Genomic DNA, 23322 nt, shown 5'->3' on the forward strand with positions numbered 1-23322 from the left:
ATAGTCTGACAAGTAAGTACTTAAGAATGGATGGAGTGAGGGGGGTTCTACAAGAAGGAAATTGTTGTGCTTAAGGATTATTAAACCTAATAGAAAATATAACCATTGTCAAGTACTCAGATCACAAGTGAACACACTTGGGTTATTCTTGTACTATCACTTTCTGTAAAATCATTTGCTTGTTCTATAGCTTATACATCTACCACATGTGCAAAAGTCTTTTTAGCATCACTAGGAAAAAGTCATGTTATCCTGTAGAGTGGGAAGGTTAAAGCTTTCATAGTGTGGTGTTAATTTGGTTAATACTGATATCTGCCTCACAGTAGGTATACTATCTGGATAGACAAATACAACAGGGGGACAACTGTGTAGTAAGGGGCTGTCATGTCTCATGGCATAAAGACAAGGGGCAATAGTGTGTTAAGGGTCTGTTTGGGCCACTTTTGACCACCATACTAATAGCATTATTTTCCATTCCTACAGAGCAATGCCTAAGAAGGTTAGCAAACAGAAAAACACTGGGAAATCTGTTAAGAAAGTTACCCATAAAACAAAGTTCTCTGAAGTAGAGAATGAAGTGTTACACCAATCCTCCATTTGCTTGACTGACAGCTCTTCATGCAGAATGCTGCCAACTGGGCCTACCAGGTACATGTCTGGAAATATCTTGTGGCAGTCATTAATGCTATCAATGGACTAAATTACATACTTAACATGCCACATTCTTTCAATTCACTTGATGTATGTCAGGCACTTTCCATAAAGCTATTCCACTGTTACCTTCATGGATGATGGCCATCACTGTCATGGAAGGCAGAGGTCAAAGTCATGTAGCGATAGCACTTCCATGGCTACATATGTTGTGGAGGTGACTATGACCCAGAAAGGACATACCTGGAGTTGTGGCAGTCATGGCAGTGGCACATTTGGTGATAGATGTCATTCACAGTCATGCAACATGCCAACATCTAGCCAGGGCCATGGTACAACAAATGCAACTCCTAATATAGGCAGCACTCATGAGTGAGTGAATACACTACCATGCATGTCCTGAAACTGTTCAGTAGATCAAGCCACAGTACTCAGATTACTACTTAGGTTGTGTCTCTGAAGAAATATACTCACACCACCACAGCCCCCAAGTTCTTCATTTATGCAGACATCCATTGACACTCTCTTTACTTAGGCTTTTACATTAATGACCAACCAATCATACAAAGTCCATACACACAAGTGCAGTCTTGCTTGTCAGTGTCACCATCACTTATATATTTCCTTGTGAAAGACATCCACATATATGCTGCCTCCCCCACATGTTTGGCCTGCCCTATGTACATTGTTACTTGGGTTACCGTTTGGTCAGCCTGTACGTGGATAAACACAGTCTTTGTGTTGGGTTTGCATGCATCATTATTACTGAAGTAATTTTGTTTTACTATAGGCTGAAGCTATGTACAGACTGCTGCCTTACTGCCAGTGCCTCTATCTTGCATGTTCATCCCCTGTGGCTGCTTTCTCAACTGACTCCTCATTTGGCTCAGCCTCCACTGAGTGGTGTTCTCGGGACTACTCCCCTTGCAAATGCCTCCCCCCAGTAACTGCTTCCTAAGCATGATACTGTGTATCACTGCACATACTTAAAATATTTTTGCATGTGTGCCAGGGTCATACAGCAGGGCACCACTGGATTAATCCAGACATTGAAAGCATGCCTTCAGTGGCCAAATACACTCTTCACAATGACTCTTGTTTGTGACTGGGCATAATTATACCCCTGGTCCGTTTCATTCTGTAGATTTTTGATCGGAGTCATCAGCCAGGGTTCCAGGATGTATCCAGCAATTTTAAGCAAGACTGGATGACATAGTGCCTCCAAGGGCAATGGCATGCACCACTGTGGATCATAGGGGCACCTCTGAATCACACATACACTCTGCTGATGGCTGCTCATCACAGAAAACTCCTTATGCAATGCACCTAAGTTTTCTGAAGCCTAAAGTACAATTATTTAGTACCAATTATGATGGATTCTTCATTTTGTCTAACAGTGTAGTTATTCGGTATTATGTATGCCAGGGTCCATGAAGTTTTACAGACATATTTCATGCTAATCATCGGTTTAACTAGTACATGCTTGTGCCCTTGTTCATTCTTGCATTTGTTTTATTTAACTAACATACGGTTGTTGTTACAGAATGTAAGGGGCACTGCCTCCTCCTCCTCCTCAGTACCATGCTACTTATAACAGTTACAAAAAAAATATTTAAATGTAGTATGTTAATCTTTTAGTTATCACATTCTGTACCTTGCTTTTTCTTTTTATATATATATATATATATATATATATATATATATATATATATAAAGGTACAGGAAAAATGCTTGTGTCATTTGTGGTGAAATTTATTTTGACCACTTTAAGGATGCTCAGTAGCAAACCCTTTCCCCATCCATCTGAAAGGCCAGTCTTTCAATGTCAAATCTGCACTTCCCTACAGTGATGATGATATGGAAGCAGGCTGAGGCAAAATGGCCCAGCATTTCACTAACTGGAATTACCACGCCATAGGAGGGGAGAGGGAGTCTGCAGGAAATGGATAAGGCAGTTATGCGTGGGCAAGATGGATGGGGGGGGTGGGAATCTCAGAAAGGTAGCTGGGAGGTGAGCTAGCGATCTAGGAGAAATAATATAGAAGTACATCAGAACAGAGGAAGTAGGGCAGGCAGAACATTAATAAAAGAGTAAAAGCAAAATATAGGAGTGAAGCATGATTCCAGTGTAACGAGGCAGCTGACAGAGTTCTGAAGAGGTACAAAATGATGGGGTCTTAGAACATGGACCAGAATGATGAGGTTAGCATGTCTATGGTTGCTTTTTGGTTATGTTACAGTCATTTTAGTTATGGTCTTGCAGAACACCTGAAGTATTATTTGGCATGGTTTTTGAAAGTTTGCAAGCAACACTGTTGCTGCTCAAAATTTGTACATTGGTAAAAAAATATATACATTTGTAGTCAGAAGTGTTTTTTGTGTGTGTGTGTGTGCGTGTGTGTGTGTGTGTGTGTGTGTGTGTGTGTGTGTGTGTGTGTGTGTGTGTGTGTGTGCGTGTGTGTGTGTGTGTTCCTTGGTTGCTGCTGGATGGGGGTGTGTTGTATCTGGCTTATTTTGGCTTACAGGGTAATTTGTCATTTGGTCTATTAGGGTAGATTTGAGCTGCTAAAGTGCTGAGAAAGCTTAGTTGAGGGTTGATGGTTTGATAGCTCGTAGCTTCTCCTGGGGTGCCTTTTGAATATTTTTAGCTGCTGTACAATCTTTGATGGTGGTCTAGGCTGAGTGGGGGATGGAGACATGTGATAGCAGATAGTAAGCAAATAGGCCTCCAAAGGGGAAAAGAGATACTTAACATCTTTTTTCCACACACATAAGTATTTTATAAACATATATATATATATATATATATATATGTATGTGTGTGTGTGTGTCTGTGTGTATGAATGCTTACGCACACACATACACATGTATCTGCATATATATATATATATATATATATATATATATATATATATATAGAGAGAGAGAGAGAGAGAGAGTTATAAATATAGGTATATACAGGTATTGATACAAATATATAAAGACAGAGATTATTTAACATGTTTACTATCTTGTCTATATAACTGGATTGCAATATTAAAAAAAACGTGTTGTTGTAGGAAATATATGTGCGTGTGTGTGTCTGCGTTTGTCTGTGTGTGTCTATGTGTATGTGTTATGGGCAAAATGGGCAATTTGCAGCAATGCTTTAGTCTCCCACTCCTGATAGTTTTTCTGTTACATGGAGTTGTGTGTGCTTGCTGATTTCTTTCTTTTTCTGGAGTCTTACTTCTCACCTGCCCCTAATTTTGAAAATGTCCTCTGTCCCTTGAATTTATCTGAATTTCTGATAAATCATTGAGGATTATGGTTAGTCAATAATGGTAGACATTACATTATTCATACTGCTTATGGTTTAACCTATTGTTATATTAAATTTTAAGTAAATTATAGTAATATTTATAAAATGTCCCAGATTTTGGGCCTCCTCCCCATCATTTGGGTTCTGCCCCTGATTCTTGAGCAAATAAGATGAGAGCTGTGTCTGGGGGAGATAGATCTTGCACTGCCTTTGTTAATAAGCTGCTGAATTTGGTATGCAAGTTACAACTGTGCTTCAGAACACTATCCCTGCACAGTCTGCACTTTCTGGGGGTATATGATTCACTTGCCTTCCCACCATTATTTGATTTTGTCTCTTCTTTAGCAAAGATGGAACTGTATCTGTAGGGGACAGCTGTCTTCACACTGATTTTGTTGTAAGTATCTAAATTTGGTATATAATTTACATCTGTGCTGCAGGAGGTTTTCCCTGCCCATTTTGCAATTTCCAGAGGAAACATGATTAAGGAGAGTAACTTTATTAAAATGTTTACTTTTGCTATTAGTCATTTAAGTGCATTGAGTTACTTTACTATAGGATTCAAGATTCAACTTTCTTAGTCTTCATTTGGGTACTGTATATCTGAGAGCTGCTTACCTGGCGAGACAGTACCCCCCTGGCTGTGTCTTGGGGGGGGGGGGGTTCCTGCAGTGTAGAACTATGACCTAATTTATGAATTATAATCAAAGTCTGATGGCTATAATGGTACTTGGCAAATTGATCAGTTTGCAGGGGAATTCTGATATCAGTTATCAGTTATTTATACTGTATTTAATCACTTTGTGATCCTTTATTACACTATACATTTGGGGAAGTAATTAGAGATTACTGGGGGGTAACAGAATTACATTAGTCATGCACCTAGTCTAAACTATCAAATGGCAAGTCAGGAAAAGACATACAGTGAAATAGTGATAGATGATCTATGCAGTAAAACGGCCTAGAGTCAATACTGTCTAGTAATGTAAATACACAGTTACATAGCTGGTCATAGTGGAGGTTATAGCAGAGAATACAGGAAACTGTATTTATTTACTTAAATATATTAACTGAGTAGGTGGACTGGTCTACAGACCCCTCTTAACCGTGACCTGGTTCATAAGACAAACTGATAATAATGAGACATAACATATGGAATATTACATAAAACAAATGACACTAATGATACATAACATATACAATAAACAATACTGTATTCAAAAAGATATTTACATCACAGCAGAAAATGAAGTACACAATACTAACATATTGTGTGTTTGTGTGTGTGTGTGTGTGTGTGTGTGTGTGTGTGTGTGTGTGTGTGTGTGTGTGTGTGTGTGTGTGTGTGTGTGTGTGTGTGTGTGTGTGTGTGTGTGTGTGTGTGTAAATAAATATATATATATATATATATATTTTTTTTTTTTTTATTTACACACACACACACACACACACACACACACACACACACACACACACAATATGTTACAGTTGAGTTCAGTGGGATGAGTGAGAGCAACATATAAATATTTTTGAGAACTGTGCAAACTGAAATGGTAAGACATACAGTGCAAATACAAGCAATTGTCTTTAAAGCAGTCACATTCAGATTCCTTTAACAGGTGTTAGTTTAGCCTCATTTTAAACAGTTTTAGTGAATCCTGGTTCATTACCATTGTTGGCAAGTGATTCCATAAAGCTATTCTAATCTTGGAAAAGGCCCTTTCTCTGATTGTTGTTTTATATCTGGAATCTAGATTCTAGATGAGTGTTAGGTTTTCCTCATCTTTTCTCTAAGTGAGTAATTCTGTTGGTTGAGGATTAGTTTGTCTTTTTTAATAGAGGGCATTGTCCTAATCTGATTAATTTATACATTTGTGAACTAACTGTAACTGTTATGGGCAATCAATTCAAATATGCAAGTAACTTGCAGTAGTGGTTGTAGTTGTTGACTATCAGTACAAATCTAGAGATTTTGTTTATTACCATTTCAATTTTATGTGTATTTACAATGGGACAAAAGTTATTAGGGGGCATATTTGATTTTAGGGATTAAGACATTTCCAGCTAATGCATGCCAGGCATATGATGAAAACATATGGGAGATTCTGTAACAAAGTTTTAGATTTGTGAGTGTTTTTATGACATCAGTGCATTTAGTGAAATTCAAAGTGGGGTTTAAGGTCATGCAAAGATGCCTTTCTGCAGATACAATTGGCAAGGTATTGGCTTTATTATCACTTATTACTAATGACAACAGCTTAAGCAACTGTGTAGCTCCAAAGATCATAATGTTTGACCTAGATGGGTTCATCAGCAGTCTGTTATTATGGGTTCAATTACACAAGGTAGTAAAACTGGTTTACAGATTATGCCAAGGGGAAGAACCATTTCTACTTTATTCTATGAGTAGAAGGTATGACACGGTAGAGGATAAAACTAGAACATAGGAATAGGTTTGTTCTGGTGTAAGAAAAGGGGTAGCCAAGACAGATGGGGAATGCGAGAAAAAGAAGAGACAGGATGAAGGGGAGTGCAACAAGTAGTGAAGGAGGTCTGACAGAGGATCAAGGGGTAGCGCACAGGAGGAATAGAAGACGACAGGGAAAGGGTGGGCATGTGGAGCCCAGAGGAACTGGTCTATAGGCTAATAAGAAAAATCAGATAAGTTGATTCAGCTTTGTATAGCACAGAAGTAAAAAAACACAGACACAGTGAGGCAGCAATGGGAGAAGGGGGATGGAACAGCACATAACAGATGAGGCTGGGGATGGGAAGCAAGGCAATAATAAAGCTTCTGGAGGCAGTAAAGGCAAGTCCCCCCTTGTATTTCTCAGTCACAGAACCCTTTGTCATGCACGTGCCGGGAAGGGTAAAGCAACAGATAGCCATGGAGGAGTATGTAGATCTCTTTTCACTACCAAACCTGTCAAGAGAAAAAAAGGAACAAAAATAGAAGAAAACAGAGGAAAGAGAGACAGCACAAAGAAAGAGAACATTTATTAAATGATCATGGGATAACTAGTTGTTAGGGTTTACAACTTAGGTGAGGTTATGGCAGACCAGAATCCACTGATGGCAAAAGACATGTGGGCATAGTGCCATGCTGTGAAAATAAGAGCACAGAGATATCTTACTAAACAGATATAATGCCTAAACAATATGTCTTATATGGATTGACTCAAGGATCTTTCACTATACTCAGTATCCTACAGGCTGTTAAGAGATGACCTTGCACATCAGTAAGTAAAATGGTATCAGAAATACTCAATATAGGGATCTGCACCTCTTCTGCAACATCAACAGAATGTTTTGGTGGGTCAGATATATCTCCCAGAAGACACCATGGAAGTAACTCCACATGCATGCATGTAAAACAAAGATGGATAACAGAAACTTTACCCAGGACTACTCCCTCTACTGCGAATGGAGAGATGCAGCTCCTAAATGATTTATCCCTTATGTGGGAACCCTCAAATTATCTATGGTATGATCCCAGTTATTGTCACTAAAGATAGTAAATAATTATCAGCTATAGGATGGTTAAGGCCAATAAAACACTGAATGGGATAGTTTAATTCAAACACCAAATGGGGACACTGGTTAGACTTAAAAAGACCCACAAAGGAAGCTAGCCTAGTACTTGCTTGTGAATATATAAACTAAAAAACTAGGGATAGGTTGCCTAGAATATGACCAAGAGTTCAGGTACCTTAATAGTATTGAGCCAGAGTTACCATGGGACAAAGTGGACATGTCACTGTCATGGGACACATGTTATGGATAAGTAACAAAACATGATGAATATGGTTCCCCATAAGATAGATTATAATGATGATGATGGGATTTAGGAGGGTTGTAACTGGAGAAAATACCCCATAATTTTGCAAATTAACTTACTGACAATCCTTTCTGGAACAATGCATATTTCATACCAGTGCCTGGCCTGTAGGTTGCAACACAGCTTTGCAATCTCCTTTAAAACAGGAAGGGGATGGGGGAAGAGGCAAACCAGGAGGGACTGCCTTCTCTGGTCTAAACTGAAGAGAAGGTGTCTTGCCTCACAGAATGCTCAAAGAGGGAAGCAGCCAGGATATTGCATTTGAATTACAGAGATTTTCAATACCTTAAATAGGCCAAGAAGAAGAAGATTTGAAGCAGAAAACCTAAAGATGGCTAGAATGAGACCTGAAGTTTTGAGAGAGGAAATAAATCCTAAAGATGGCTAGAATGAGACCTAAAGTTTTGAGAGAGGAATTAAATAAAAATTTGCAGATGGGAAGTATTAAGGTGACTATTTGTTGTGCTGTCATTTAAAAATGTAGTTTCACAGTTGAGATTGGTGCCAAACAAGGTGGAGTTCTAGCCAATTGATCATTTCTTCTTCCCATTTGGGGCATCTGTCAACGATACCTTGCTAGAAGAAAACCTGCCCATCTCCTATATCTCATTTGATAATGTGCTTGATATTGCAAGGGAGAAAGGGAAAGGGGCACTTTCAGAGGCTGACATTCAGTTGGCCTTCTGTTTGTAGCCCACTACAGAGCAGGATGAGGAACTGTTGGGCTTTAAAATGGAGGGATACTATTATGTGGACTGCTGCAGCCCATGTAATATGCTGTGGTATGTGCAGACTTTGAGAATTTCAGCATATTCTTGGAGTGGTTAGTTTAATAAGGATGGGCTGTAACTAATTAACTTGTTGTTTGTCATGAAGCCACTGCCAAAAAACTGTTAACAAGGTCTGCATGGGTTTAAGGTCATCTGCAGCCAATATGTGGTACCTTTGGATGAAGACAAGATAGAAGGGCTAACAATGTGTCTGGCTTTTTTGGGCACTGAGATTTATTCAAGTGAAGGAGTGGTCCAATTGCCAGTAGAAAAAATAATGAAATGCGAAGAGTCAGTAACCAAGGCAACGAAAGCAAAGAATTTAACTTTGGAATAACTACAGAGCTTGGTAAGGATGATGAATTTCACTTGTAGACCCATTTCCATGGGAAGATCTTGGCTCACAGATAGAACCCACAGTGTGAAGGTAGCTGACTCCAAGTCAGACTGCCGACCAGTCACAAGTGAAGTCCCACAGAAATCAGTCCTGGGTCCTCTACTGTTTGGTATCTACTTCTCAGAAGTCCAGGCCAACATGAAGGAACTCTGGCTGTTCGCAGACGATTGCAAGTTGGGAGCCATTATTAACTCTCCAAGTGATGTTGACAACCTGCAGAAGGGCCTCACTGAGACCAATAACTGGTGTCAGAACCATGGCCTTAAGCTCAATGCTAAAAAGAAGTGTTGTCATCCCCTTTGGGAAAACCTGGTTCCCATGAATTACCGCATCGATGGTAGTCCACTGAACACAGAAGGCGTTATAAGAGATCTGGGAACACAGGTTGACAGTAAACTCTCTTTTGATCACCACATTGCCACTGTGGTCAGAAAGTCCTTCTATGTGGCACATCTCATTACTAAGGGTTCTGCATCCAGGAAGAAAGAGGTCATTGTCGCCCTCTACTCTTCACTCATTAGGCCAATCATTGAGTACAATGCCCCATTTGACATGTTCGTCCTCACTAGACACCTGCAACAACTGGAGAGGCCACAAAAGTACCTCACAAAGAGGATCCTAGGCCTTAAACACTTGTCCTATATGGACAGACTCAAAAACTCCAACTATTCTCTGTCTCATATTGCCTACTTAGAGGCGATCTCTGCTTGACTTACAAAGCCATGTCTGACCCAGCTCTGTTAGAAATGCTACATCTAAAGAAATCCCAATCCCTCCGCACCACATGCTCCAGAAACCTCAACCTCATTACCACAATCAACAGAATGTGCTGGAGGGACAGGTTCATAACCCAGAGACTGCCCATGCTATGAAACAGACTTCCATTACATGTCAAACAGAGCACCTAACTGGCTCTCTTCAAGAGAAATCTTGATGAGTGGGTGGGAAGTAGAAAATTCACCCTAGGGATCACTCCAGTGGCTCTACTAGACAGAGGCACTGGGAACTAAGGCCGGGTGGCACGATGCCAGGGTAATCCCATGGGCTAGGCTTTTAAAGGCTCCATGGCCTTTAGCCTAGTACACACCTATGAACCTATGAGGAGACTGTAGCAGCAAAAGACAGGGGTTGCAGTAAGCCACATCATAGGGTGAGAATTATTTTTTGAAATGCGAGAGTATTTGGGAGTAAAGCAAGAGTTCTTAAGAGGATTCAATGGGGAGTTGTGGCAGAAGAAGACTGATAACTAGGAATGCTGGATATTCCCAGATGCCACTGGAGGTATTGCCGGGGGAAGGGGGTATTTACAGGGAAGATGGTTTGCTTAAAGGTGGTCCAGGCAATGGGAACAGCTAGGCAGGCAGCTGACTATCAAGGAGCTGGAATTACTTCCATTAATAGTGGCAGAACATATTTGTGTCAAGGAGTTTTATAACAGACACATCCTATTAACAGAAATAACACTGGGCAGTTTTGCTTAATCAGCAATAATCTAGTATGACCTGGCAACAATGCTGTCATTTAATAACAGTGCTTATCCTTGCTTGCGTCCTGTATGATACATTTCCTAAAGCCTGCCATTTACAATGAGTCAAACATTGATTTCTACTACTTAATATGTGTATGTCTGGGATTCATGAATTGTCAGCCAACTCAAACCTGGGTAAATTCGCTCTGTGGGACACTTAAAGTAAATTTCACCACATATCCCTCTTTATTTATTTATTAAGCATTTATTTATCAGGAAAATCTAACTTGGAAAGAGCCCATTTTCAGTGGAGGCCCAGAGTGAAATGTTCCAGATGCATGTCTTTGGAATGTAACAGAAAACCAAGGCACCCAGCAGAAATCCACGTGAATGCAGGGAGGACATACAGACTTCGCATAGAAGGCACCCCAGCCAAGAATCAAACCTAAGAACCTCTTGTTGTGAGGCAACAATGCTAACCACCGCACCACCCAATGTATGATTGTCTCCATTTGGGTATTAAGTCCTGCAAGAAAACATTAAACAGCAGCAAATATCCTAACGTTTAGGGACAAAGTGATTGTGTAGGGAGGCACAACTGCAAGCACTGGCTGCTGGGGCTCTGATGCAACAACGAGTTAGTGAGTTGTTGCTACCTAGTTAAAGAACCACAGCAGCATTTTAGGCATGGAAAAACTGGAATGGGGGTCAGGGAGTTAGTTTTTGGGTAAGGGAGTTAGACCTTGCAATGTTCCTGTTTTCAGGTCTGATTTACCCCTGCACAGAGTGCCCCCGTTTTTGAAGACATATCTACATTTTCAGGCTTGATTTGCTCCTTAACACAATTTTCAGATTCCTACTCATCACATATGGTTTCTGAAGCTGCCTAGTACACAGAAAAACCACACTACATGGCTAGCATACTTTTGGCAACAACAATTTAAAGAAAGGGGGCACATCTTACAACACACTTTTTCTGAATCAAAAATGAATGGCTTTGTGTGATAGAATTTTGTAGTACAGTTTATTAAAGTCTACAGATGTTGCACTGTTCCTTTGATAACGTTCTTATATTTTCCATCATTTTTTGACACACTGTTTTTAAACGTGTTTCTGAGTAATGTCTCACATTCCTAATGGAAGCTGGAAGTATTAAGTGGTATTTGTATTCAAAATGTATGCTAATTAGATGTCCAGAATTTTATTTGCAGCCTGGATATTTTTCACAGGCCCTAATTCCTATTTTCAATGTCTACAGGTTGAGAGGTATGTAGGCAGCTAAGGCTACAGGTTGAGAGGCAGCTGTGGATTTTAGGATTAGGGTGAGGGACAGAGTTTTTATTTAGGGTAAGGATCAAGGGGGTATGTATTTAAACAAGGACAGAGTAAATCTGTGTGACTTCTTAAGAGGAGCCATTATTATTTAAATATATTGTTTATGATTTTTGTTTATTTGTGAAGACAATTAAAACACTGCCATCTGTGTTAGCATGGCTGGCAGGAGATTTTTGTATATTCTGGATTAACTTATATGGTATGCCAGCATGTCTATTTGTGAAAATGTAAATAAGTTTTAGAATGTTGAGTATTTCCCGGTTTATACAGAATGTTTAGAGACCCGCGGTGGTGGTGCTGCGATAGCGTTGTCACCTCACAGTAAGACGCTGTCCGGTTCGATTCTCAGCTAGAGCGTCTTCTGCATGGAGACATACGTGAATGGGTGTACCTTCGTTGAAGGTTGTGCATCAGGCCTGGCAATCTGGTACGTAAAAATCAACTGCCAATCATTAGCGGACCGGAGTTCCGCTGTGGCGACCCCTAACCAGGAAAAGCCGAAAGACACAAACTTTTAGTTACTTTGGTGGTGGTGCTGCGGTAGCGTTGTCGCCTCACAGTTAGACATTGCCCGTTCGATTCTCGGTTAGAGCGTCTTCTGTGTGGCGACATGCTTGAATGGGCATTCCTTCGTTGAAGGTTGTGCGTTAGGCCTGGCAAGCTAGCACGTAAAAATCTACTGCCAATCATTAGCAGACCAGAGTTCTGCTGTGGCGACCCCTAACAGGGAAAAGCCGAAAGACACAAACAAACAAACATACAGAATGTTTAGAGAATCTGTCGGTGTTCTGATGCATTTCTAATTGCGCATGGTTGAGAGGGACTTTCTAAAGTACTGTGGAGGATCAGCTGAACAGTGAGTGATGTCATCAGAATTTTCCTGGCTGTAGGTGATTATTTAAATAGCTGATTGATAGAAAAATAACTTTTTTCAAACAGCTGACTATTATTTTCTAAAATAAGACAGTTGTGACTGAGCAGTTTATCAAGTACTGGGCAGTTTTGTAAAGTACAGTCAGTTACAGTGCTATGCAGTCAGTGGACACCCACGAAACAGAACTCACCAAAAAAAACTAAGCCTTCCTTAGTCTTGTTTTTATGTGCTAGATTAGATCAGGGACAGTATCCTTTAGTTAGATTAAGAAAGCTTAGTTATTAAGATAGAGTTTTTCTAGAATAATGGACTTCTATCCTGCAGTTTAATATTACATTTCCAGTGATTGACTTCTAGTGTTTATTGAGAGTTATTGACTTACATTCTTGTAATTATTTTACTTATTAATAAATGTTTTTCATTACTTTACATTGTGGCTGGAAATCAGTGTTTTTCTTTAGAGATTAGAAAGTGCTTATACCCGTTTGATACTCCCAGGTCACTTCGAAGGCCCGGTCGCTTATTCTCTTAGCTATCATTTATTTTGATATTTAATTTTCATAACTGGGCACCTTGGACGGGCATGAATACACTCTGATTGGTGGCAGTGTTACCATATTATTTTGGAAAAGGGACACAACTGGAAATATGTGTCAGGTTTTCCCAGAAGTGTTTCAATGTGTGAGATTTAAATTTACTTTGAGTGTGAGTGTATCAGAGGTCTTAAACTGGGACACATTGCTCTGGTGTATAATAAGAAAATACATTTGGGGTGGACAGAGGTATATAGCCCAGTCCCAGGAAAACAGAGCTGTTCCTGTTGTGCTGTTAGGGGAAGATTGTGAAATATTACTTCTATTTAAGTGACAGCCTCATACTGGAGTCAGTAGTGAGGACTGACGCTCCTTAGTTGCTGACCCAGGATAGTAAGGGATGTAATTTTATTGTTCTCAGTCCGGTGGGATATAGCCGGACGTCACATTATTGAGCTATTTTTTTAGATTGATAATCGTTACACAGAAATACAGAAATAGGGAAAACTTAAAACAGCTAAACACACCTCTTAACGAATTAGGAAAAAAAATCAAGAAATAATTTGTGACACTTTAAAAACATTCCGCCTTTTTAACTTGACACAAAGATTTTTTTTCAAGTTAAAGTCTATAACTCTAATTATTGTCATTATTTATCAAGTGTAATTCACCACTTTTCTCCAAAAGTCGTCACCAGTTTTTAGAGAGATTAAGAGGAACAAGTCTAAAACTTCAGGTAATATCAGAGACAATCCAAAAAGGCCGAGACAATTGTGAAGTATGTAAAACACGTCATCGATAGTGACACTCGTCAATGTCGGTAGCGTTTGTCATGGTGTCCCCGTCCCAACTCCCCGAAAAATCAATAGGGGTTAAAAATAAGGAATAATAATGAATCATAAATGTATCATCAACAAAACAATTTAAATGTAATATGAACCCCCTTCGTTTTACGTCAACAGTTGCTCCACACCTAAGAAGTACGAAAGAACTCCACCCAAGTAAGGTTCTTCAAGGACAGTTACACATTAGCAAACTAGATGTCCTGGTTGTGTGTGTTTTTCCCAGTTTCCACTTCCACATCGTGTGACTCATAGACATGCACGCGGGATCACTCTTGAATATCTACCACAAATATAAACCAAAATAACAGATCTTATTCAGCTAACAACAAATTTTACTATAAATTCATGTTAGCAAATGCTCCCATTTTCTGCAAAGCAGCATACCTACCAGTAAACACCTAGCACGTCGGAATATCTCGTAACCTTTTTTACATACTACCGTGGAGTGGGCGTGGTTTGGTGAGGACAACCTAGTCATCCAATCAATAAGCGCTATAATTTTGAGACTTACGCTGCGTTAAGTGGGCGGATTGATGATGCCACCTCTAGTATTCCCTTTCAGTAGCAGTGGTTGCTTTTAGGACTCATTTAGGAATGGCACCTACAGGGCATATCGAAGAAACAGTGAAAAACTTTAGGAAGGGCATTCGTGCCGTCCTTATGGGCCCGCCAGGAGCTGGCAAGGGTACTCAGGTAAGGGAATGAGTAGGTTAGGTGACTTTTTCGTTAAGGTTGCTGTCAGCTATACTGAATGAGTTTACTTGTTGCTGGGAGTGTGTCTTGTAACTTGAGTTAAGAATGGTTTGCACGTGTTTTTAAAGTTTTTGTGTAGCTTCATGTTTAAGATTATGGAGAGCATATAGTTGGATTCATCGGCAGCAGTGCTGTAGTGGTATGATATTTATAGCAAGCAATAGGGCACGCGTATGCTGCAGATAGCAGCATGCCTTCAGGAAGGCCTTTGAATTTTGTTGGGACAGCCGCTCCACGTAGTACTTGGGTAAAGGTCTTTCACGTGGTGGGTGGAAGTGCTTCACTTTAATAAGGAGAAGTGAAAGGAGGCGAGTGTGACCCCTAGTTACGGGTTTACTTTGGCTTACGTTCCAATGTCAGGCCACTGTGAAAGGGTAGGGGTATTACAGTCCAAGGAGTGGGGACGGGGCTGACTATTTTCACAGGCTTGCAGAACCAGTAGTGTTTTTATAGGGTGCAGAAGAACAGCCGGTGGCCCTCTTGTAAGCTATTTGTAGTCAGTACGTCAGATGTCTTGTTTTCTTTTGAGATCAAAAATGTGCATATGAGAGATTTAAAAGCTGATCATAAACACTATATTTTCAAGTGATTCCTTTTTAAATGATTTTTCCTTTGACGTAGGCTGATTAGATGCTGCTCAGGATGCCTGTATATAGAGTGAAAAGTATTTGCGAAGTGATAGCAGGTTATGAACTTTGCAGGATTCTCAGTCAGCATGTTTATTCCTGTCTTAGAGGGTGACAAGTTATAGGTGTGCCTTGGTATCAAGCTTGCACTTTATAAAAACGTGTAGCAAGTGTTTATGTAGCATGCCTGTACACTCTCTTTGTTTAGTGTTTGGTCAGATGTACAGTCAAATTCTGTACTGGCTCTTAATTAAGAGTAGTTGTGCTTTCCTGTGTTTATTATTATTATTTTTTGTAATGTAAGCCAGGGAGCTGCACAGAAATACTGCTTGCTGTTTTATTTCTTTCTAATCTTGTCCCTTGACAGGCTTCAACTTTTTGTTGTTGATGATTGGCTGGCATAACTGACTGTTTTGACTTATCTTTCTACCTTATAGAGTACTGATTCATATGAACTGATTGCAAGATCGCCTGGGGGGTGGGGTGGGGGGTGGGTTTGAAAAAGAGAGGTACATGTCGAAGTATACAAAATATAGTTTATAGTGAGCCGGCCTGTTGAAGCTGCTGAGCCAAAATGAATATTGATTGCCATGTCTGCGCTGAAGGAAGTGTGAGGTTCTGCTCTAATGGCAAACATATCACAGTGACTGTCATAAACACAACATTCACTTACCCTGTCCAACTCCTTCTTTTACAGATTGTGTTAAGCACCAGATAAAGTAAAATGCATCGACATTAAATGGCCCTTTTGAATTATAAACAACGTTTCCTAATGATCTACCAGATCCACATAACGCACTGAAACGGAGTGGCATGCAAAAGTAAAAGGCAACAAAGTGTTGCAGAAAGCCTGTATGTTACTAAAGTAACACACTCTGAAGGTTGCAGTTTGTTGCTTGGGTAAAATGTGTTTATAAATGTAATATTAAGGGACTGCTGCCTTCCTCATAACCTTCTGCTAGGAGAACACTTGCTGGGCAGCTTCTATTTGTAGGGGAGAAACTATTTTCAAGAGTGCCAATGTAACTCCTGCCCAACCGCTTGTCAGTGCTCGGAACCTGCATGAACAGTTAAGTGCATCCTGCAGGAGGTTTCTAGTCCCATCCCCGACTTACACCAGGCATCAGAGCCAATGCTTTCCAGTGACTGGACAACTTGCACAATCTTTCCTTTGCAAACCACAGGTGAGTGCGCATTCTGTCCGTCGCTGTACTTAACTTTTTTATTTTTGCTACTAATGTTCCTTAGCGATTGATTCATTCGTACCCATCAACTTCCTAACAGAAGAACTCTGACAGAGCCTTAAATAATTGGGGGGGTGGGCAAAAATACAGACAGTTTTTAGATAATACTCTTACATGCTCAGAATGTTGGAACAACAGGTTTTGTGTTGGCGTACATTTCCTGAAGGTTATGAACTGTGCAACTCAAATGTATGTCATTATTTATTGACTTAAACTCTCAGTAGTTTGTCACAAAAACACAAATTTTAAGAGGAGCAGACGTTATTGGATTTGAATATTAAATGGTTCTCAGTAGTATAGACATGATGTGACATGCAAATTAGCATGCCTGCCAGTCAAGCAGTTAGTACCACCAGTTATAAAAACACTATGGGTGTGCATGTATTAAGCAGCATGGTCTTTTGCAAGTACACCGAGATGGACTTCCTGAAGGAAGTGAAACTTAAATTGAGACCTGAATTTGTTGTAAGAGCTTTTGTTCTGTTTTGGTTTTCATCCATCAGGTTATTAACATTAAAGAAATTAGTTTTACAAGTTTGAAAGCAACGTCCATATACTGATCCTGTGGACATTTCTCACCTGTTAGCCAACAGGTTCTTTGAAAACTTCACTCCCCTGTCCCTGCCACACTTATCCCAGGACATCTCTACCCTGTGTTCTCTATCTTGTATCTCTAAAGAGCTGGTCGTGAATGCCCTCTCTAAGGTCAAAAGCACAGCATCCATGGGACATGATAACATCCAGGCTGTGTCCTACATGGGCTCTAACAAGAATTAGCAATGACCTTGGGTACTCTTTTCAGTCAGTCTAATCACTCCATTCATCCCACTTGAATGGAAAAAGGGCACAGTTATCCCCTTGCACAAAGGTGGTACTTCTGCTGACCCCAGGAGCTATAGACCTATTAGCCTGACTAGCCTTATCTGCAAGGCCATAGAGAGAATCGTCATGGATCTTATCAATAAAGATATTGGTGATCTCCAAACACTTGACCTACTCTATTTGGATTTGTCAATGAGAGATTGTGCCTGTTAAACCTGGTGGACTTCTTCGAGACAGTCACCAAGGCCCTCGATGAGGGGAAATCTGTGCATACAACCTACCTAGAGTTATCCAAGGCTTTTGAAACTATCCTCCACTCCAGCATAGTTGGAAAACTCGCCCATCTAGGTATCCACCCGTATATCATTAGATGGGTTGCTAACTGGCTCACAGGGGAATCCACCTCCAACAGCAGACTTGTAACCAGTGTTCCACAGTGATCAGTCATGGAACCTCTACTGTTTGGAATCTATTTCTCTGAAGTTCAAGCTAAAACTAAAGGTCTGTGGATGACAAAGTTTGCTGATGACTGCAAACTGGGAGTGATCATAGAATCTCCAAACAATGTCAATATCCTACAAGAGGGTTGTACACAAACAAATGATTGGTGCCAAAGTTATGGCTTTAAACTCTGTGCAAATAAATATATTATCCCTTTCGGTAAGAACGATGTTCCTCCTAACTACCACATCAATAGCAACAGCCTAAGTCCGCACTCGGTGGTGAAAGACCTGGGCACACAGGTTGACAGCAACCTTACCTTTGATTACCATGTATCCACAGTGGTAAGAAGGGCATTGTATATTATAGCAATAACCCATGCCTGAGTGCGGGTAATGCTGGATTTACCCACAGTTGGTGTGGTTTGGTCATGAGGGCGAAGCCCGAGTGGCCAAACAAAGCCAACCTTGGGTAAATCCAGCATTACCCACACCCAGAAGTGGGTTATTGCTATTATACAATGACATTATTTAAGAAAAAATAATTATTTTTCTTAAATAATGGCATTGTATAATGCCTCCTTGCTGCCCTTCCACAGCTGTCTGGTATTCTGTGGCAGTTCTGATGTACTGCGCATGCGTATGCCTATGCAGTACATCAGAGCTGTGGGCAAAAGCAGTGGAGAAAGCAAGATCTCCGTTGCTTTTTACAAACTGTTTCGCTATGTTAAATGGGTTTAACATAGTGAGACAGCTTTAAAAAAGCAATGGAGAATCTCCATTGCTTTTTCTAAAGTTGTCTCGCTATGTTAAACCCATTTAACATAGCGAGGCAGTTTTGAAAAAAGCAACAGAGAAAGCAAGATCTCCGTTGCTCTTTACAGACTGTCTCGCTATGTTAAAGGAGTTTAACATAGCGAGACAGTGTGAAGCAACGGAGATCTTGCGTGCTCCGTTGCTGTAAAAAGAGTTGTAGTGGAAAAAGGTCCGATCACCCGTACTTTTTCCATTACTATAACTCTGATTTACAACGTGCACACTGACCAATCGGCGTGCACGTTTTTGAATTTTAATGGGGGGGTCGTTGTATAATGTTAAGCACTTAATAAGCAAGAGCATTGCCTCTAGAAAAAAAATTGTATTCTTCCCTCATCAGGCTAATAATTGAGTACAATACCCTTTTGATAGGTACCTTTCCACGCACCTGCAGCAATTGGAGAGACCACAGAGGTTCCTTACAAGGAAAATTCAAGGTCTTCAGCATATGTCCTATGAGGATCATCTGAATTCACTATCCCTGTATTGTTTCATACAGACTACTCGGTGGCGATCTCTGCCTTGCATATAGGGCAATCTTTGACCCTGCTTTATTGGAAATTCTGCATATCCGTAAGTCGAATGGTACTTGTCTTACTTGCTTTAAAGGCCGTAACCTAGTATGTGACATTAATGGAACCTGCTGGAGGGACAGATTTGTCTCCCAGAGGTTGTCACACCTTTGGAGCAGACTCCCGCTTCATGCCAAGCAGAGCACCTCACTGGCCCTCTTCAAATGCAGTCTGGACGGTTGGATGGGTAACTGGTGGAACCCCTGAGATGAATTTACAGTGTCCCTCTTGGACAGGGGTGATAGGTGCTGATCATGGAAATAAGAGTAAAACTTGGATAGTAACCTCCTATGATCATATGGTCCATGGAATGTCCTGTCTGCTCTTTGTGTGCTAAACACTTTTGCAGAAATTAGTAAACCTTGTTTCTGCAGTTAAACTCTAAAGACACTGAAAACCTGCAGAAGGCAGATGTAGGGAAGCCCATTTGCATAGAGAGTTATAAAACTCTTGAGAATTGGGTTTCATCATTTTGTTGAACAAAAACAGACAGAACTCTAGTCATAAAATACATCGGTTTCATTGTATAGTTATTTCAGTCATTCTGTCTACTAAACATATTGCCAGTGTAAATAACTCTGATTTACTACCACATACCAAACACTGCACAAGTGCAACTTATTCCATTTGCTGTAATAGTATACTCCTAATAACAAGCTTCATGGAAACAAACCCAGGCCCTCAATGAACATCTGTCCCTAACCTGTTAGACAGACGGACAAACTTTTCACCAAGATGCAGAGGCTATCACGAACAGGCTGCAAAAGCTGGGCTACTTTTTAATTGCCCACTCAAAAGAATCTTGGAGTCTTGTTTTTAAAAAAAAGGCAGCCCAAAACTTAACTTTTTCTGGATTGCAACTGTTTGTTCAACATTAGGTTATGAACAAGAGCTAGTAGAGATACCATGTTCCTAAAAAAAACAACCCGAGTACATTCACCCTAATGGCAAATCTTAAGTCTGCAATTCTAAATCAGTACTGTAACCCTTGGGCTAGCTTACCTTCTTGTCTCCAAAACTGTTCCACAGAATTTAAGCAACTGATTTAATGAAATGTTGCATTGTGCAACTATTCAAAAAGATTTGTGTATTTGGTGACTATAACCCAGACTTTCTCTTATTGTCTTACACAGAAGCAATAGCCCTCCTTAAACACTCTAACATTACTCATATCAAAGAACTTACCAGATACAACTTTAGAATAGGAAAATGCTCTCTTAGCATAAACATACCACACAGAAGTAACTAACTGTGGTATCCTACAGCCTTTAGTGAGCATTGCTGTTGACATTCACTTTAATACCAGCACCAGCATAAGCAACCTCATAAGTTTACCACCTTCTACTCTAAAGTGATATATACATAATATGCTTTAAAAGAGCAATTGTCCGTAATCGCCAATCTCTTTCAAAACCATGACCGTGGTAACATCACAGCTTCTCTAACACCAGCTTCTCTAACACCTACAATCCTTAACCAAGACTTTTTTTTTTTTTTGTTATAGTTGGTCATAAAACAACAAATCACAAGTAAACTAAAATCTTTATAGATAAATTAAGAGACAGAATTTGGCAAAACTAGACAAGCTTTCCTTCATGTAAAAACTGGCAAATTCATCTCAGTCCAAGAACAATTCTGGAAACCCATTAACTGCATCAGTGGATGACGCACCCCAGCCATAAAAACATGCTACAGGAAGACATTTATATTTACACCATCTGGCAACCTGTTTGTTGTAGACTTCCTAAAATAATTCTCTTTCCTCATCCAGTGTGCTCTTGACCCCCATATGCCCCATTCTTCTTTTGAGAAAATAAAAATCTCACCTATGAAGAAATTCAGAAATATCTGGATACAATTTTATATCTCAGTAAAATGAAATCCTGTTATCTCTGTAGACACACTTAACTGGTAATGGTGGCTTCCTGCTATGGTTTATCATATTATGCAAAGAGCATGTGCCTGTTACCTTGCATCATGTATACAGTTCGTTTCTTCATTAACGCAGTGCCATCTCCATAGAAACAAGTTGCAGTAAAACCCATTCCCAGGCTAGCCAAGCCTGAAAACACCAATGACTTCAGACCAAGATCAGTCCTGTTGACCCTTGCAAAACTTGTTTATGGAATGTACAGAGTTTTATTTATTTATTTATTTTTTGGTTTGGGGGGGGGGTGTCTGGTAACAGTACAATGATATCCTGCAGCACATCGATCAGGGATTTTTAACATGTTGAATCTTTACCAATCTCTAAAAAATGTTTGACATAATAATCACAATCTGCTACTAAACTCCCTTATTTTGGTAAGCCTCCACAAAGACTTCCTCCCATGATTCAGGGACTTGTCAACAGCATCTGGCTTAAAGTTCAAACTGATCTTCTAGCTCTCATTTCTTACCTTTTAAGCAAATAAGTACAACAGGGGTCACTTTTATACCCTTGATCTTTCTCCTTGTTTATCATTCAACTTCTTTGCATCAAAATTCTTCTGTGTGCAGACGAAGAATTCGAGGAAGACCTTTCTCACCTGCCAAACTTGCTGAAAGTATCAAACTTATCCAGAAGGCCAAAAACAAGTTGGTGATCTTTATCACTACCTCTCACCCCTTCCCAGTCATTGGCACATACAGTGTAACCTAGAGCCACTAGAAATAACCCAGCACTTTAGGGGTACCTATGATCTGGTAGGATCAAAGCCTAAACTTCTAACACTAGATCTCTACATCGAAGTTTTAATCTCTCTGCTTTTTTTGGTCAAAAAGATGTCTCACTACACCTGTATTTGATAAAGACATTCTGCTGGCACAATACCACATCTTTCACCACTGTAGATTCAGTACACTGTCTCCCCAAAGAGTACATCATTACAGTGTCTTTTCAACAGCAGAATGTCTGAGTGGCACAGCAGAGAACTCTGTTTCTTGGTTCCCTTGCTTTTAATATCCTAAACTTGAGGCCTTTTTAGTATTTGTTTACTGGAATAGTCTGATTGGGATGACTAGCAATCCCCTTTGCGACGGAGGCCCAGGGAGCAAAGCTGCATAGAATAATATTACAATACATTGCAGTATAGTACAGTAGTGTATGGTTACAAAGGAGTACCAGCTGAATTCTTAAATCTCAATAAAATGAAATCCTCTTCTACTAATCAATCTGAGTCTGTCAACATTGGCTGTCTGTGTATAGGAAACCCTCCCATAAAAATTCTCTTTGGTCTCCCCCTTTTTAGTATTCTGGAACCAACTAAAACAGTGGTGGCAAACCTTTGACACACCACGATATTTTGAGTGACACCCCAGAATTCACCAACGCCAAGTTACCAAAGAGTCTGCTTTGTCTTCAGAAAATGTGTATGTATTCACATTCATTTTTTTCTGTCAGTGCCTCAAATTAATATTACTAGCATTTTAAAAATGTCCATGTCTCTTACTTCTAGTTTTGTCCTTGATTCTGTTGAGACTTATCCATGATGGATTGAGAGCTATGCTGTTTTATTTATTTATTTTTTTATTATTATTATTATTTTTTTTTGGGGGTCGACACACCAGCAGAGTCAAGTTAGTAGGCATTTTGCAAATTTTTGACATGCCAGTATCTCACTTCTTACCCTCGTATACTATTGAGTCTTTTCTTTCTCCTCTAATTTTATCTTCTTGCCTGTAGACGTGGTCTCCATTCTTAATTACCCATGGTTGAAGAAGAGGTGAAAGTAAAGGGTATTACATATAGTACCTGATGTATTACATATAGAAAAGTGGATTGATGAGAGACAGCCCTACAAGACTCTCTGCAAATATATAGAGCCGAGTATATATTTTTTGTATTATTCTGTATTATAGAGCTAAATTGTTACTTGGATATATGTTGTCTTACTTTTCTGCAAATATACAGATATCAGTATATATTCTTTTGGTTATAATTTGCACTGTGATTCCTCGTATCTATCTCCGTTGAAACTGTCCCCCCCTGTTCTTGGTTGTAGTTTTAATTTGGTGGCTTTTGCAGTGCCCGCCCCACTGTAGATTTGATCTAGGAC

General features: G+C 39.9%; 1 protein-coding gene across 2 annotated transcripts in view; it reads left to right on the forward strand.

Moving 5' to 3' along the window:
- The first annotated feature begins 14537 nt into the window (after positions 1 to 14537).
- Positions 14538 to 23322, forward strand: part of AK2 (adenylate kinase 2) — a 318886-nt gene continuing 310101 nt past the window's right edge. Inside the window, exon 1 of one of the 2 annotated variants that reach the window (XM_044059921.1) lies at positions 14538 to 14705. In XM_044059921.1, the coding sequence (XP_043915856.1) occupies positions 14607 to 14705 (99 nt within the window). In that variant the 5' untranslated portion in view covers positions 14538 to 14606. The remainder of the gene's footprint in view (positions 14706 to 23322) is intronic. The other variant, XM_044059922.1, reaches the window with a different exon arrangement.

This window comes from Protopterus annectens, chromosome 1.part2 (assembly GCF_019279795.1).
Source record: "Protopterus annectens isolate FY-2018-M chromosome 1.part2, PAN1.0, whole genome shotgun sequence".
NCBI lineage: Eukaryota > Metazoa > Chordata > Ceratodontiformes > Protopteridae > Protopterus > Protopterus annectens.